The following is a 17,526-nucleotide window of genomic DNA, read 5'->3' on the forward strand; positions in this document are numbered from 1 at the left end:
ATGATTTGTGGCCAAATCGCTTTTAACACTTTAGTTCCAATTAAAAAACTAATGCTAATTAATCAATTAATTAACTATAACGACAAAAGATGTGGTGTACCTTCAACGACGGCATAGTTATAGTATTAGATAAACGTGAACTTCATTAATCCCATCTCCATCATTCACATTTGAAATCACCAACAATTTTAATCACATAATACATGCAATAATTTGTTTAATATAGCATAAGTTTGTTTGCTGAATATGACATTCAAAACAATTATTTGTATACAATCACATCAAAGTGAACTATGGGGAGCAATTATTATTGTTTATTACAGATGTACATCACACTGTGATTGTGTTTTTCACTATAATGAAAAGTTGCCAATAAAGGGTAGATGCAAAATAACCAAAAAAAAGTAGTGAGCTTTGTTGTTTGTCCATAAAGAAACGGTAGAAAACATAAATATTACAGTACTATTTTGTATTGGTGTAATGAATGATTTTGCATCATATTTGTTGTGGAAAGAGCTACCTCTTGATACTAACTCCAGCTCCAACAAAAATACCAACACGAACATGAACACCGAACACAAACATAAGATTCCTATCAATGGAGTTCACAGCAGCAAACACTAATCCTGCCAAAGAGACTTCTTTCAATTCAATATTAGGAAATATGCTTAGCAAATCTGATATTTCATGAAAGTAAAAGCAGATTATTCTGGAAATTAACAAATTAAATGACGTCTGTAATCAAGAAGCATGTCGAGTAAATCAAGACCAACAAAGAATGATTCAAGCAGGAACCAACGGTCCAGAAACACAAGATAGTTGAAGCGTTTCAAGCATACAGAATGCTGCTAACTAAGATACAGTAACTTGAAAAACTGCATGCCTACGGCTGTAATACATTATTGAACTATGTATTTGGTTCATGACACAAATGCATTCTACCAAAATATCGACTTCATATATAGCCAGTGTCTGAAAATTTGGCCGAGGTAGCGACTGGCCACAGCATTATTTCAGGCATTGTTGAATGAATATAGTGCTTTACATAAATAGGACTTCAACAACCAATTAGAGCAAAAAAAATAGTATTGATTAAATACTAGAAAGTGAAGACACCCCATCTCCAATTACTGCTCAACAAGTAGTCATTTAACACACTAAGTTCCCGAGTGGCTCCTAGCTAACTTTAGAAACACTGCTTCATAAGTCTTAAATTAATCTAATCAAGAAGTCACACCTAGCAAGAAAGGAGTATCTTGTTTCTGTTGGTAGGAAAAGTTTCTATCTTATTAGGATTTAGAAGGTATAAACTCAAGCAGATATCTAAAGTTGTAAAAGGTCGACTTCTTATAGGTTGATTCTGAAAATTCACCCTAGGTGGCTACTGGCTACAGCATTATTTCAGTCATTGTCGAATGAATATGGTGTTTTACGCAAATCGGACTTCAACACCTATCAGACCTAAGAAGCATTGAATAAATACTACAAGTGAAAATATCCCATGTCCAATTAGCTCAACATAAAGCCACTTAACACACCAAGTGCCCGAGTGGCACCTAGCAAACTTTAGAAGCACTACTCATAAGTCTAATATTCTTCTAATCAAGCAATAAGAACTATAGCAACAAAAGGAATGACTTGTTCTGTTGTTCTAGCAGCCCAACTTAGGCCACCTCAGCAAAGTTTCAGTTGCTGAATGCACGTGGTAGGAAAAGTTTCTATCTTTTCATGATTTAGAAGCTATAAAGTCAAGTAGATATCCAAACCAAAGAGCCAGTACTCAACAACTACATCATGGTTTTCAAACTATCAGCAATCTAGTTAGCCTTGTAATAATTGTAGTGATTGCGAGTGAGCAAACTAAGAACCCAGGTGTCCATTCCAACAAGCAACAAATAGTTCCGTTTCTCCAGTTTTTCAACCAATAAGCTACTAGGCATGACTACATACTTCACCTTCGTGCAATACATTCACAATGTTTGGTTGCCACATTGCATATTTCACAAAGGAAGAATTTTAGCATCTCAATCCAAGGTTGGATATATGTTCAATAAATTCTAGCACTTCAACACACTACACCCCTCAAAACACATACGAAACAACAGTGCAGACAATGCTACCATACTTAATCAAAGAAACGCATCAAACACCACAAATGATCAGAAGCAAGTAGCCCAAAACAAGGCATACATAGCACATAAAACACAAGTGTAAAAAGCATTACTTCACAAAGCTTTGAACAAATTCACTGCCAAAACATATAAGAAACGACAATGAAGATAATGTAACCTAGCTCATCAAGAAACATACTAACAAACACAACAAATTGTCATAAGAAAATATCCAAAAACCAGGCATGCATAGCACAAAAAACAAAAGTACAAAAAGCATTACTTCAAGATGATTTGAACGAATCCACAAATCCGCTCCCAAGCAGCCTCTCTACATACTTCCCCAAAATATCAACCTCCAAATTCACCTTCTGCCCAACTTTCTTCAAAGCAATCACAACTTTCTGCTGTGTGTAAGCCACCAACATGAAATTGAAACACCCTTCATCATCAAACACATCCACCACAGTCAAACTTGTCCCATCCACAGCAATAAATCCCTTAGGCACAATGTACCTCAAAATCTCCCTCCCAACCTTGACTTTCACCCACAGTGAATCTCCCTCCGGCCTCAACTCCACTATTTCTCCAGTCCCATCGACGTGCCCCTGCACAAAATGTCCCCCCATTCTGGTGCTAGGGCTCAGCGCCCTCTCCAAATTGACCAAAGACCCACTCTCCAATTCGCCCAGAGAGGTCTTCCGCAGCGTCTCCGGCGCCAACCCAACCGAGAATTCGGACGAAACGGTGTCGAATTCAGTCACCGTTAGGCAGGTTCCGTTGACCGCGATGCTGTCGCCCAAGTGCACGCCTTCAAGAACGGTTTTTGCTTGGATTTTCATGGTGAAACTGTCGGGTTGGTCGAAACCCAGGTGCTTGATTGTGCCCATTTCTTCAACTATTCCAGTGAAAAGGGATTTCACTGTGGTGTTGGCCAATTTGGGCTGGTGGGGTTTGGAGGGTTTGGTGAAGATGGATGAGAGTGGGGGCTGTTTTAGAGCTAGCTTGGAGTGGAGCTGAGGCTGCCGCGGCGGTGCAGCTGCGGAAAGGTCGGAAATTGAGAGTATTCTGGCCGCCGTCAATGGATTCCGGCGAGGGCCGGAGAGGAGGGTAGGTGGGCAAGATAGAGCCATTTTTTCTTTCAAATTGGCGGAAGGAAAAAAGACGTTTCTTAAGACTTTATATTTATCAAAATAGAAAAAAAAGGTAAGGAAGAGGAGGAGAAAACTTACGAGAGAATCGAGAAGAATTGTTCTTTTAATATAATACTACCTCCGTCCCCCAAAACTTGACACAGTTTACTATTTTGGTCCGTCCCCAAAAACTTGACACACTTCACTTTTTTCATTTTTGGTAGTGGATCTCATATTCCACTAACTCATTCCTACTCACATTTATTATAAAACTAATACTTTAAAAGTAGGACCCACATCCCACTAACTTTTTCAACACACTTTCCATTACATTTCTTAAAACTCGTGTCAGGTCAAACCGTGTCAAACTTTGGGGGACGGAGGTAGTACACATTTTATTGATTAGTTAAAATTACTACCCCCGTTTTTTTCTATATTAACAAATATAAATATTAATTAATTAGGCGTATTAATATTGATTAGTTGTGCTTTGGTAAATTACGTAATTTGGTACTCCCTCTGTTTCTTCATAGTTGAGGCGGAACTTTTCGGTACGAAGTTTTAGAATTGAATGTTGGGTGTGTTAAATAAATAGATAGATAAAAAAGTAAGAGAGAGGAAAATGTAGAGAGAATAAAGTATAAAGTGAATAAGAGCATCCGCAACGCTGTTTCTTATCCGTCTCTTAACCGTCTTATCTCTTCACTATTCATGGGCCCCACTGTACTTTTCAGCTCATCTTTTAACTAAGAGACATCACCTCGCATCCCTCCATCTCTTAACCATCTCTTAACCATCTCTTAACTATTCATTCAATTTCATTTTTTATTTTTAATTCCAACAAATTCAATTAATAAAAACACGCTTCATTAAAATAAAATAAATATAACAATTTAAAAGCCTAAAAAATAATAAAAAAATACATAATTTAAAATCCTAAAAAATAAAAAAAATACATAATTAAAATACTGTAAATTAAACTATAAAAACTACTCCGCCAGCGAATCATCATCCCCCGAAGTCGGCGGTGCACCTATACCAAGTTGAGCTCTCATGTACTCAATTCCGACCATATGGGCTGAAACTTGGCCAGGAGTCATTTTTGAAAGGTCCGCCATCGTGGCGACCAGGTACATGGACATTAGGGTGTGCGAGCCCATGCCCGTGCCGGAGCCCGAGCCCTCGCCCGCCTGGCTTGATTCGCCGCGGCCCCTCTCCCTCTCCCCCTCGCTCTAGCCGCCTTCGCCGCCTTGTTCCCTTGCGGCCGACGTCGTGTACCGGAAGAAGACCCCCCTGCATCATCGGTTGGCGTGCCCTCACGTGAGGTGTTGCCTTCGCCGCCATCACTAGACGAGTAGTCGCGCCGTGTGCTTCGTTCGTTTCGAGCCCGACTCGACACCGCCAGCCAACCTTTCAAGGTGGTGGACTTGCGACCAAACATCGACAAGCTTGAAATCTTTGCCGACGTCGTCTTTGAAGACCCGCAACGCCACTCTCAGAATGTCGGCTCCACTTGCTCCGCTCTGATAATTCGCCTCTTCTCCCCTGTATATCGCGCAAAAATTTTTGACATCTCTGTCGCATCGGTCCCAATGACTGCGGAGCATCTTCACGTTGCGGGCAACGGTCTTCTTCGGCCTTCGTGCGTTGTAAACTTCATGACTTTTTGCCAGAAACACTTGTTGGTTTGTTGATTCCCGACGACAGGATCGTACGAGACGCCGATCCAAGCGTCGTACAGAGCCAACGTCTCGTCTTGGTTGTATGGATGACGGGTGCCGTCTCCCCACAACCTCTTCCTCCGCTTCCTCCTCTTCCTCCTCGGCATTGACGCCGAGCCTGAGGCTGATCCTGCCGGAGCCGGAGCCGGAGCCGGAGCCTCCACCTATTGGCCGGGTCGGGCAAACTGCGTTCAGCGCTGGTAAAATTCTCCGGAATTTGGGATAATTCCGACGATTGCCCGTACCTCTGGGGGGGGGGAGGGATGATAGTATGCATCCACATCAAAATGTGGTGTTTGGTACGCCGGCGGAGTGGTTGAGGCTTGGGTGCCCGGCGACGAACCGGGAGTACCCAAAAAGTTGTACATGCTCGCCCAATCGTCGAAACGAGTTCAAGTCGAACCCGCTGGAGCGCCGCCTGCTGGAGCGCCGCCGCCCTGGAGTTTCCATCGCCGGACATTTTTTCAACAATTTGAGAGTAGTGTTTGTGTGTAAAATGGAAGAGGAATGAGAGTAGTGTTTGTGTGTAAAATGGTGAATGAAGTATGGAGTATATTTATAGAATAATAAAAGAAAAAAAAATTAAAATTCGACCGTTTGTTCCCAGCGGTCATTTGACCGTTTGAAATTTTTAATTTTTTTTAATTAAATTCGATTTTTTGAATTTATAAAAAAAAATTATTACGTCATAATTCCGACGCCCACTCGCGGGCCGGCGAGTGGGCGTCACGCCATGTTCTAGCGCGCGCCACGTGGGCGCGCGCATCGTCTCTCCAGCTCGAGGCCGGCCTCGCCGGCACGCGTTGCACCACGAGAAGTCTCGTCTCGTCGAGACGAGACCGAGCCAACATCGAGTCAGCGATGCGGATGCTCTAAAGTAGAGAGAATAAAGTAAGAGAGAGTAAAGTAAGAAAGAGGAAAAAGTTACCATATAAGAAAATACTCAACTATGAAGAAACGGAGGGAGTAGCTTTTAATTTTTTATATTAAGAATGGTTTCTTTTAGTCAAAGAATCGACAAAAAAATCTTTAATTTCAAACTAATATTTTATTATGCCAAATACCTACTAATTTCAAACTAAATATGCTATCAAGTATAACAAACAATAGTTAAGCAAATTATACTTAAAATATGCTAACAACACTTAAAATGTCAATAACTATTTGGCATTTATACGGAAATGTCAAAATAACTATTGTTTCACTTTTTATTAAAACTCACGTTAAGCAAATTTATCTTACTTACATTTTATCCATCTTTGTTAATATTTTTATTCACTTTTTATTTTATTTATGAGAATGTAAGTCCCTATTTACTTTTAATAATTAATAATAGAGTTCACATTCTACTACTTTCCATATTAATTATGGGTTCACTTTTGTGATTTTGTATGTCCCCAGTTAACTATTGACTTCACTATTAACTTACTCTTATATTTCACTCACATTTTATTACTACTATATAAAAATAAGATTTATATTTCACTAATATTTTTTCTTGACATTCTCTTATATTTTTTAAAATCTGTCTTAGATCACAAAAATAACTTATTTCACTAACTTTAATATCTATCATTCCTTAATATCAATACCGAAAATAAATAAGACTCTTGATGATAGATTGAGGAACTAATTATTTAAATAGTGAACTACAAAAATAGTCCTTGGACTATGCGTTTATCTCGCCAATAAACCCTGGACTTTAAAAATATCCTCAGACAACCCTGGACTAAGCGTTTATCTCGAAAATGGTCCCTTTTCACTGTTTCGTGACGAAAATACCCTTTTAGGCGGTGGGGGGGCAAATCTCCCAAAACCTCCCAAAAGGGTATTTTCGTCACAAAACAGTGAAATAGGACTATTTTCGAGATAAACGCTTAGTCCATGATTGTCTGAGAATATTTTTAAAGTTCAGGGTTCATTAGTGAGATAAACGCATAGTCCAAGGTCTATTTTTGTAGTTCACTCTTTTTTAAAATTCATGTTAAATTAAAATGAGACTGTTATTGTTAAATGGAGGGAGTATTTGTCTAAACAAAATTTTAGTGATGAGTCGATTACTTTAATTCTTCTAATATTTTCTCCTCCTTGGTTATGATTATTTCCACTTTCCAACGCAGCATCTACCATGTTGATTGTTGAGTTCTTCTACTGAGATCGTGTAATTTTCTTGTGTATAATTGAGTTCACGTGATAAAAAAAAATAGTAATGACCTTACTATTAAAAAAATTAGATGAAAATAGATTAATTTTTTACAGCTAAAAATGATCTTCCTAATCATAAAGTATGTTGTCAATATCTGGCGACATGTTTTTTTTACCTCGACAGCTAACCTATCATATTTAATCTTGTAATACTGCCATATATTTATATATAATCTAATTATTAATCACTAAGTATAAGTCGAGATGGCCGAGTTGGTCTAAGGCGCCAGATTAAGGTTCTGGTCCGAAAGGGCGTGGGTTCAAATCCCACTCTCGACATTTATGTTTTTGTTTTAATAATTTTTAACTTTATGTTTATGTTTGTTTTAACAATGGCACTATATTTCGTAAATATGGAATAACAATTTTTGTTTTAATAATTTTTATGTTTATGTTTGTTTTAATAATGGTACTCTATTTCGTAAATATGGAATAACAACCTCACCTCGTTATCATATGGATTATGGAGTATTTTATTTCATTTTATTTCTGTTTTCATAATGGTACTATATTTCGTAAATATGGAACAACAATCTCACCTATCATTTATTTTATTTATTTTATTTATTTTTTAATAATATAATTTTTACTTTTATGTTTGTTTTAATAATGGTACTATATTTCGTAAACATGGAATCTCACCTCATTATCATATACTACTATCATACTATGCAATAAGATTTTTATATGTTTTTTAAATAATGGTACTATAGCTCGTAAATATGGAATAACAATATAATCATGTATGGAAGAAGCGTGGGCTCAAATCCACTGATCTCAACATTTAAATTTGTAATTTTATTTTTGTTTTAAGGGTATTATATATAATTTTTAATTATTTTTATGTTTTTAATAATGGTACTATTATATCTCGTAAATATGGAATGACAATATCACCTCATTATCATACATGCATAAGATTTTCTTCCTTTTGAAAAAGGAGCATATATAAATTTCCTTTCGCCAAAATTTATTGCCAAACACGACATACTTTCCATTAATTTGATTTATTCAGGAATAGGTTAAAACCACAACCGCCCTAAGTTGTATTGAGTAGGAGTAATATATAGTGGTGTAAAGGCTTTTTTTTTGCTCATCCATCTCTTCAAATAATTTAGTGTTACACAGAACTCCCCTATTTCTCAAGCAATTATAATTGATGGGGAAATCAACCACAGCCAATATATTCAGAGGAATATCTGCGCTTTTTTATTTTATAGCATTTATTATCATGTTTGTAACCGAGCAAAAGGTTCGAGCTGGTACCGTTGCGTTCACTGCCAAATACTCTCATTGGAATGCTCTCTCGTAAGTTATATTTCATCAGTACATGTCACGTCGTATATACACGTATAATATCGATGTCGTAGCATTTCACTTTCATTTTCTTTTTGTTTTTCAGTATCTAGCACTTTAATTTAATTTATATTTATTACTAATTATGATTCACTAAATTAATCAATTAGGGTTAATTATTATACATCTCTTCTAATGAAATTGTGACTAATAAATTTGCAGGTTTGTTTTATGGGTTAGCTTAATTCCTTGCATCTATAATTTTGGTGTTCTATGGATTCCTGCAGGGAGTAAGTTTTGGAGGCTTGTCATCTTACTCGATCTGGTATATTTTTTTAAATTTTTTTAATTAATATAGTGTTTCAATTGATAGCTAATTAAATGAAATTTTTGTTAAGTAAATTAGTACTTACTATTTATTTGTGCAGGTTATGTGTATTTTAAGCTGCGCAGCAATTGGAGCTGGGTGGCAAACATATTCACTATTTATTGAAGGGCATATAAATTCAATTTATGCAAATTGGTCTCCAATATGTGGCGTAGTCCCAATCTTCTGCCTCAGAACTTTGGTCTCTCTCGTTTTCTCTACTATTGGTTTTGTGTTTATCTTTTTGCTTACCGCTTATTGTGTTAGTGTTAGTGTCGGATTGATTCAGGATTCATGAAACCTTTAAACCATGACTACAGTTTTTGTGTTTTACTATTTCATATGAATAATTTACTCGTTTGTGTTTAGTAATGGAATTAATTATAGTTTTTTCATTTATTTTATCCGAATTTTAGAGCCATTTGCAACCTAATAAACATATGAAGAATATTTTGGAAAGGAATGGAATAGCTTGGCCTTTTATGTGCTAAAAAAGTAATGTAAAATAAAAGCAAATATTAATTCATATGATATGAGCCAGCAATTCTGGCATATATGGGATGACTAACTACCTTTTATACATGTGAGATTATATTATTATTGGCAATCAGTTTAATTGTGTTGCGTTTTTTAAGGGGCATTAAATAAATCAGCCGTTATCAAGTCGTATACAATTATCTTTAGCAGTTTTTTTACACAATATATGAAATGAATCACCACAATATCACCAAATTTAATACTATGAATCAAGCTTCAGCTTGTAGAATAATCCAATGCATAAACAATTTTTTCATATTCAAGCAATAAAATTAGAGGAGAATCCAATGTATAAACATTTTTTTCATATTCAAGCAATAAAATTAAAGGAGAACAAGAACAACTGAACAAGACAGAAAAATGCGAAGTATAATTACTAATTATCATAAATTGATGGAGTAATTTTTTTGACGTCGTTTGTCCTCCTCTGTGAGAGAGCATTTATTTTAATTCAACTTTATAAAATTGGCGTGCTTTTGTATTGACAGAAAATGAGGTGGCACGTTTGGTAAATTTTACCATTTTTCTCTTTCTTTATTCTTTATTCTTTATTAATGGAGTACAAAGTTTGAGTAGGATCACATGACTAGATTCTATATTTTTATTGTTTTTGAAGTTAAAGAAGATTCTACGACTAAAAATTACGCAAATTAGACGAATTCTTGACACTAAATACGAAGTTGTTTGACTAAAATTCAAGCAAAATAAAATTAGAGAATCTTTAAATTTAGTGTTTGCAATAAAATTAGAGAATCTTTAAATCTCCAAGGGAGAGGATAAATGAAAAGGTAAAAAAAAATAATTATTATATTTATTTATTCTTTATAAAAGTTTATGTTCTAATGGAAAAGGTATTTGAGGAGGTATTGTACCTTCTTTCATTTTAAGAAGGTATTTATACAAAATGTATAAAGTTAGTTATTTTGTTTGTCTTTTTAATTTACCTTTCCTTGGAGTCTATCACTTTTTAAGAAGGTATAATAATTTTTTTAAGAAGATAAATGAGAAATATACCTTTCCTCCCGGAGATGCTCTAAGGTAAGCCAATTTCATTCGAGTCAAAACAATATTCCAGAATCAACATTTAAACTTAAACACTTAATATTTCCTCTTAATTCAATATTATTTTGAAATATTCTAACGAACTAGTCAACGAATATCTTAATTTCCAAGTAAGTCTGACTCTTTTAACGATGTAAATTAATTTATTATATTTCAAATAATTGCCTCCAAAGAATTAACCTAGTCCAACAAAGAAAACCTTCTGAAAAAAGTTTGAACTTTACGGTACAACTACGTGAGCCAAAGGTACCACCGAAACATCTCTTTATCATATTTCCATCCGCCATTACCACCTTTTGAATAACTTAGCCCTCTCAATTCCCAATTTCCGCCATCAACGTCAATCTAAACCCCACCGCCGCCGCCGTAAACGCCACCACCGCGGCGGTCGCGGTTATTAATCTCGATAATCACAGGAATCACCTCCATCGCCTTTCCAAATTCCGCAGATCTCTGCGAATGCAGCTATGAATCAAAGCGGAGAGGAAGAAGACGTTTACAACATCATCCCCGTCCACAATCTCCTCGCCGATCACCCCTCCCTCCGATTCCCCGAGGTGCGCGCCGCCGCCGCCGCCCTCCGCTCCGTCGGGGACCTCCGCAAGCCTCCTTTCGCGCCATGGGAGCCTCATTACGACCTCCTCGATTGGCTAGCCGCGTTCTTCGGCTTCCAGGCCTCCAGCGTGGAGAACCAGAGGGAACACCTCGTCCTACACCTCTCCAACGCGCAGATGCGCCTCTCGCCGCCGGCTGACGACGCCGACGCGCTCGACCCGGCCGTCCTCCGCCGCTTCCGCCGCTCGCTCCTGAAGAATTACTCGAATTGGTGCTCGTACCTCAACGTCAAGTCGAGCGTCTGGTTCACCGAATCGCACTCGCGCCGCGGGGAGTCGGATCACCGGCGGGAGCTGCTGTACGTGTCGCTGTATCTCCTGATTTGGGGTGAGTCGGCTAACTTGCGCTTTGTTCCTGAATGTATTTGCTATATTTTTCACAACATGGCGATGGAAATGAATAAGATATTGGATGATTATATCGATGACAACACGGGGATGCCATACTTGCCCTCGGTGTCTGGGGAGAATGCTTATTTGAATAAAATCGTGAGGCCAATTTATGATACAATTAATGACGAGGTGGAAAATAGTAAGAATGGGACGGCGCCGCATTCTGCGTGGCGGAATTATGACGATATAAACGAGTACTTTTGGAGTAAGAGGTGTTTTGAGAAGCTTAAATGGCCGATGGATCTCCGGAGTAATTTCTTGGTGACGGGACACAAGGGGCGGAAGGTTGGGAAGACTGGGTTTGTGGAGCAGAGGTCATTTTGGAACTTGTTTAGGAGCTTTGATAAGTTGTGGATTATGCTGTTTTTGTTTCTTCAGGCGGCAATTATTGTTGCTTGGGAGGGGAGGGAGGACCCGTGGCAGTCATTGAGAAGTACCGAAGTTCAGGGTCGGTGCTTGACTGTGTTTATAACATGGAGTGCTCTGAGGTTCTTACAGTCTCTGTTGGATATCGGAATGCAGTACAGCTTGGTTTCAAGGGAGACTAAGTCTTTAATGGTGAGAATGATTTTGAAAACTGTGGTTGCGGCTGGGTGGATTGTTGTGTTTGGGGTATTTTACTGGAGGATTCTGGATCAGAAAGATCGTGATCTTAACTGGGATAGTGGCGCGACAAGGAGGAGAATGGTTAATTTTCTTGAGGTTGTGGTGGCTTTTCTTGCTCCAGAGCTGTTGGCTATGGCTTTGTTTGTGCTACCATGGATTAGGAATTTTTTGGAGAACACAAACTGGAGGATATTTTATATGCTGACGTGGTGGTTCCAGAGAAGCACTTTTGTGGGTCGAGGACTGAGTGAAGGTCTTGTTGACAACATTAAGTACAGCCTTTTCTGGATCGTTGTGCTTTCCACAAAGTTTGTTTTTAGTTACTTCATGCAGATCAAACCCATGATTGCTCCAACAAAGGCTTTGCTGGGTCTCAAAAATGTTACTTATGAGTGGCATGAGTTCTTTGGCCACAGTAATCAGTTTGCAGTTGGGCTGTTGTGGCTTCCAGTTATTCTGATTTACCTAATGGATATCCAGATTTGGTACTCAATATACTCTTCATTTGTTGGTGCTACAGTTGGGTTGTTTGATCACTTGGGTGAAATTCGGAATATGCAGCAGTTGAGGTTGAGATTTCAGTTTTTTGCCAGTGCTCTCCAGTTTAATCTTATGCCTAAGGAGCAGCTCTTGAATGCAAGAGGTAATATTAAGAACAAGATCAAGGATGTCATTCATCGATTGAAGCTGAGATATGGACTGGGCCGGCCATTTAAGAAACTTGAATCCAATCATGTCGAGGCCTACAAATTTGCATTAATATGGAATGAGGTAATCAAAACATTCAGAGAGGAAGACATTGTCTCTGACCGTGAGGTTGAGCTTTTGGAGCTGCTTCAAAATGACGGGAATGATCCTACAAGTAACTGGGAAATTAGGGTGATTCAGTGGCCATGCGTGCTCCTGTGTAATGAGCTGCTTTTGGCACTGAGCCAGGCAAAAGAGTTAATAGATGCTCCTGACAGGTGGCTTTGGTATAAGATCTGCAAGTATGAGTATCGACGTTGTGCAGTTATTGAAGCATATGACAGCTTAAAGCATTTTTTGCCAGCAATTGTGAAGTATGATTCTGAGGAGCGCTCCATAATCAGAACTTATTTCCAAGAAATTGATCAAATTGTTCATACGGGAAAATTCACAAAAACCTATAACCTGACTGCCCTCCCCAAGATCTATGAAAAGTTGGTCCGTCTTCTTGATCTTGTCGTCAAGGTTGATTTAAATGCTGATAAGGTGGTGAATGCTCTTCAGGCCCTTTACGAGGTGGCTATCAGAGATTTCCTGAAAGATCCAAGAAACAGTGACCAGCTGATTGCTGATGGTCTGGCTCCTCAAAAGGCAGTTTCTGGTGAAGCATTGCTTTTTCAGAGTGCTGTTGAGTTACCTAGTTCAAGTAATGAAGCTATCTATCGCCGGGTTCGGCGGTTGCATACCATTCTCACCTCTCGTTATTCAATGCTAAAAGTTCCAGAAAATCTTGAGGCAAGACGTAGGATTGCCTTCTTTAGTAATTCCTTGTTCATGAACATGCCTCATGCTCCTCAAGTTGACAAAATGAGAGCCTTCAGTGTTCTAACCCCATATTACAACGAAGAGGTACTATTCAGCAAGGAACAGCTACGAACTGAGAATGAAGATGGGATTTCAACCCTTTACTACATGCAAACCATTTATGCCCGTGACTGGAGGAACTTCATTGAGAGGATGCGTAGAGAAGGGATGGAAAGTGAAAGAGAACTGTGGACAACTAGGCTGAGAGATCTTCGATTATGGGCATCATACAGAGGTCAGACACTTACCCGCACAGTGAGGGGAATGATGTATTACTACCGTGCCCTTGAGTTGCTGGCTTTTCTGGATTCTGCTTCTGAGGTGGACATGAGAGAAGGATCTCCACGACTGAGTTCCATGAGGCGTAATGATGAAGCAGACTGCTTGTTAGAGCTGTCACCCACTTCAAGAACATTGAGCAGAGCCAGTAGTTCAGTCAGTCTTCTTTATAAAGGGCATGAGCGTGGAGCAGCTTTAATGAAATTTACTTACGTAGTTGCATGCCAGATTTATGGTTCTCAAAAGGCGAAGAAAGATCCCCGGGCTGAGGAGATACTTTATTTGATGAAAATTAACGAAGCTCTTCGTGTTTCCTATGTTGATGAGGTACAGTCAGGGAGGGATCAGAAAGAGTATTACTCTGTCCTGGTTAAATATGACCAAAAGTTGCAGAAAGAAGTTGAGATATATCGGGTCAAGCTGCCTGGTCCGGTGAAGCTTGGCGAAGGGAAACCAGAGAATCAGAATCATGCGATTATATTCACCAGGGGAGATGCAATTCAAACCATTGACATGAACCAGGATAACTACTTTGAGGAAGCTCTAAAGATGCGGAATCTCTTGGAGGAATTCAAGTCTTTCTATGGTATCAGAAAACCTACCATCCTAGGAGTTCGGGAGCACATTTTTACAGGTTCTGTATCATCACTTGCTTTGTTCATGTCTGCTCAGGAGACGAGCTTTGTCACCTTGGGGCAGCGTGTTTTAGCAAATCCATTGAAAGTTCGAATGCATTATGGGCATCCTGATGTGTTCGACAGGTTTTGGTTTCTAACTCGGGGAGGCATAAGCAAGGCTTCCAGAGTAATCAACATCAGTGAGGATATTTTTGCTGGATTCAATTGCACACTGAGAGGTGGAAATGTTACCCATCATGAATACATCCAAGTTGGAAAGGGTAGGGATGTTGGGCTGAATCAAATCTCTATGTTCGAAGCCAAGGTTGCCAGTGGAAATGGTGAACAGATACTGAGTCGAGATGTTTATAGGTTGGGTCATCGTCTGGACTTCTTCCGAATGCTTTCATTCTTTTATACAACTGTTGGCTTTTTCTTCAATACCATGATGATTCTCCTCACCGTGTATGCATTTTTGTGGGGTCGGCTGTATATGGCATTAAGTGGGGTTGAAGGTGCTGCCTTGTCAAATGCCAATGATAATCGAGCACTTGGTACAATCTTGAACCAGCAGCTCATCATCCAACTTGGTCTCTTTACTGCCTTGCCAATGGTTGTGGAGAACTCCCTTGAGCATGGATTTCTGAACTCTATTTGGGATTTTCTAACAATGCAGCTCCATCTTTCTTCAGTGTTTTATACATTTTCCATGGGGACTCGTGGTCATTACTTTGGCAGAACAGTTCTGCATGGTGGTGCAAAATACCGTGCAACTGGCCGTGGTTTTGTGGTGCAGCATAAGAGCTTTGCTGAGAACTATAGATTATATGCCCGTAGCCATTTTGTTAAGGCTATTGAACTTGGATTAATACTTACTGTTTATGCTTCTTACAGCCCAGTTGCTAAAGATACTTTGGTGTACATAGCATTGACTATTAGCAGTTGGTTTTTAGTGGTTTCGTGGATTATGGGTCCCTTCATTTTTAACCCTTTGGGCTTTGATTGGTTAAAAACCGTGTACGACTTTGATGACTTCATGAACTGGGTATGGTTCAAGGGTGGTGTGTTTGCAAAATCTGAACAGAGCTGGGAAAAGTGGTGGTACGAAGAGCAGGATCATTTAAGGACGACTGGGCTTTGGGGGGAAATTCTGGAGACCATTTTGAACCTCCGTTTCTTCTTTTTCCAGTATGGTATCGTGTATCACTTAGGCATTGCTGCTGGTAGCAAGAGCATTGCTGTTTACTTGCTCTCATGGATATATGTGTTCGTGGCTTTTGGGTTTTATTTGGTAATAGCTTATGCTCGGGAGAAATATGCAGCAAAGGAGCACATTTACTACCGTTTGGTTCAGTTCCTTGTGATCATCTTTGGAGTAGTTGTTATAGTTGCCTTGCTTCAGTTTACCGACTTCAAATTATTGGATTTCTTCACCAGCTTATTGGCTTTCATTCCAACGGGCTGGGGATTCATATGTATTGCACAGGTCTTTCGCTCCTTTCTGCAGAAAACAATGGTTTGGGAGATTGTCATCTCTGTAGCTCGAATGTATGACATCATGTTTGGGGTTATTGTCATGGCCCCCGTCGCCCTTCTATCATGGCTGCCTGGATTCCAGAATATGCAGACTAGGATTCTCTTCAACCAAGCTTTCAGTCGCGGCTTACACATATCCCAAATTCTGGCTGGAAAGAAACCCAAGGCAGATGAGTGAGTTAAGGTATTACTTTCACCTACATCCCAGCTTTTATCCTACATTATATGAAATGATCGAGTATGAATACGAATATGTAATACCTCTACTCAATTTCTTCATTTACTGCTGTTATTATCTCCTTGTGTGTATCTATGTTCTGGCATGGTAGTTTTCCAGATGTATGGAATCGATGCTAAGAGAATTGAACTTTGAAATGCAGGTTTAGAGTTTACTTGTGAAAAATAGATAGAACACAGAGCTTAGAGTTCTAGTTTACAACCACAGAGCTGAAGATTCTGATTGTTTTTCGTCTTTGCCGGTTGCTCCATCTCTCTCTAGCTGTTGATAAATTTTCAGGTTTTTGATATTTCATTTGTTTGTGTTCATCAATTTATGACCCAGATTTTGTAAAAAAAAGTAGGAGGAAGTTGTGTTTTTTCATCTCCGAGTAAATATATTTTGCCAGCTTCATACCTTTATTCCTTCCAACTTTTCATTGTAACTAGCAAATCTGCAAACTCTCATGAGTTTTGAAGTTTTTTCATGCTTAGAAAGTCTCTTTATTCGTAGTCCTTGTCACTTGTGGTTCAAAATTGTACATATTCAAGAAATGCAAAGTTGATATTTGTAAAATATTAACAAAAATAGTGGGGGCCTAAATAAACAAAATACATGTTGGCGACTTCTCCACTAGTATGCATTGTCACTTTCTTGATTTGTTTTCATACTCATTTATTACTACGACTTCGCAAAATTTATTGATATACAAACAACGTGTTGAATCCACAACCATGGATGCATTATACGCAATATCAATTAAATTTTTATTTGATGCTTCATAATAATCGCCTAGAATCAAGCTAATGATTTCCTACATCAAGTGTGGCATATTACAATATTAGTATTACTCTAAATTTATGAATACTATAGTAAATTTTTAATCGCGAAAGAGTTGACACTTTCCATTTAAAACTATAAAAACATTTTCAATTTTTAAATCTTATGGACTGACTCACTCAATGATTAAACTAAAAACTTCGTGTGCCAACACTTAATAAAATAAAGTTAATAGCTGCGACCCAATCTGAGAATTCAATAAAAATTAAGTTACTCCAAATAACTAAACACCACATATTAGAATCTAATTATGTAAGTGATTTTTATATACCAAAGCCAATTTTCATTTGCAATAACATTGTTTAGTGGTTTGTTAATTACGTGTTAATCACATCAAGCTCATTATTGAGAATAATTTCAATCAATATTAGAAGCTAATTAATTTTAAATTACCAAATTAATGTGGCCCCACGTGGCCGTAATCACATTTTCCCATCATAT

General features: G+C 38.4%; 2 protein-coding genes and 2 non-coding genes across 6 annotated transcripts; 3 read left to right on the plus strand and 1 right to left on the minus strand.

Moving 5' to 3' along the window:
- Positions 1-283: 283 nt before the first annotated feature.
- On the minus strand, positions 284-3,293 carry LOC125216030 (riboflavin synthase-like). 3 transcript variants are annotated; one of them, XM_048117633.1, is made up of 2 exons: positions 2,395-3,293; positions 284-641 (listed from the first exon to the last, which is right to left on the minus strand). In XM_048117633.1, exon 1 carries the CDS (start codon positions 3,242-3,244, stop codon positions 2,396-2,398), a length of 849 nt encoding a protein of 282 aa, XP_047973590.1. In that variant the 5' UTR covers positions 3,245-3,293; the 3' UTR covers positions 284-641; position 2,395. The 3 variants fall into 3 exon arrangements, with proteins under 3 accessions (XP_047973590.1, XP_047973589.1, XP_047973588.1); XM_048117632.1 differs by having other exon boundaries at positions 284-638; positions 2,395-3,292; XM_048117631.1 differs by having other exon boundaries at positions 284-626; positions 2,395-3,290.
- A 4,075-nt stretch (positions 3,294-7,368) lies between these two features.
- On the plus strand, positions 7,369-7,449 carry TRNAL-AAG. The gene has a single exon. It is a non-coding gene; the product is annotated as a tRNA-Leu (tRNA).
- Positions 7,450-10,899: 3,450 nt separating this feature from the next.
- On the plus strand, positions 10,900-16,663 carry LOC125209437 (callose synthase 12-like). The gene is made up of 2 exons (XM_048109032.1): positions 10,900-16,212; positions 16,409-16,663. The coding sequence occupies exon 1, from the start codon at positions 10,900-10,902 to the stop codon at positions 16,204-16,206; it is 5,307 nt and encodes a 1,768-aa protein (XP_047964989.1). The 3' UTR covers positions 16,207-16,212; positions 16,409-16,663.
- On the plus strand, positions 13,850-13,930 carry LOC125217206. The gene has a single exon (XR_007175625.1). It is a non-coding gene; the product is annotated as a small nucleolar RNA J33 (small nucleolar RNA).
- Positions 16,664-17,526: the final 863 nt, after the last annotated feature.

The sequence above is a fragment of the Salvia hispanica genome, chromosome 3, assembly GCF_023119035.1.
Source record: "Salvia hispanica cultivar TCC Black 2014 chromosome 3, UniMelb_Shisp_WGS_1.0, whole genome shotgun sequence".
Classification (NCBI taxonomy): Eukaryota; Viridiplantae; Streptophyta; class Magnoliopsida; order Lamiales; family Lamiaceae; genus Salvia; species Salvia hispanica.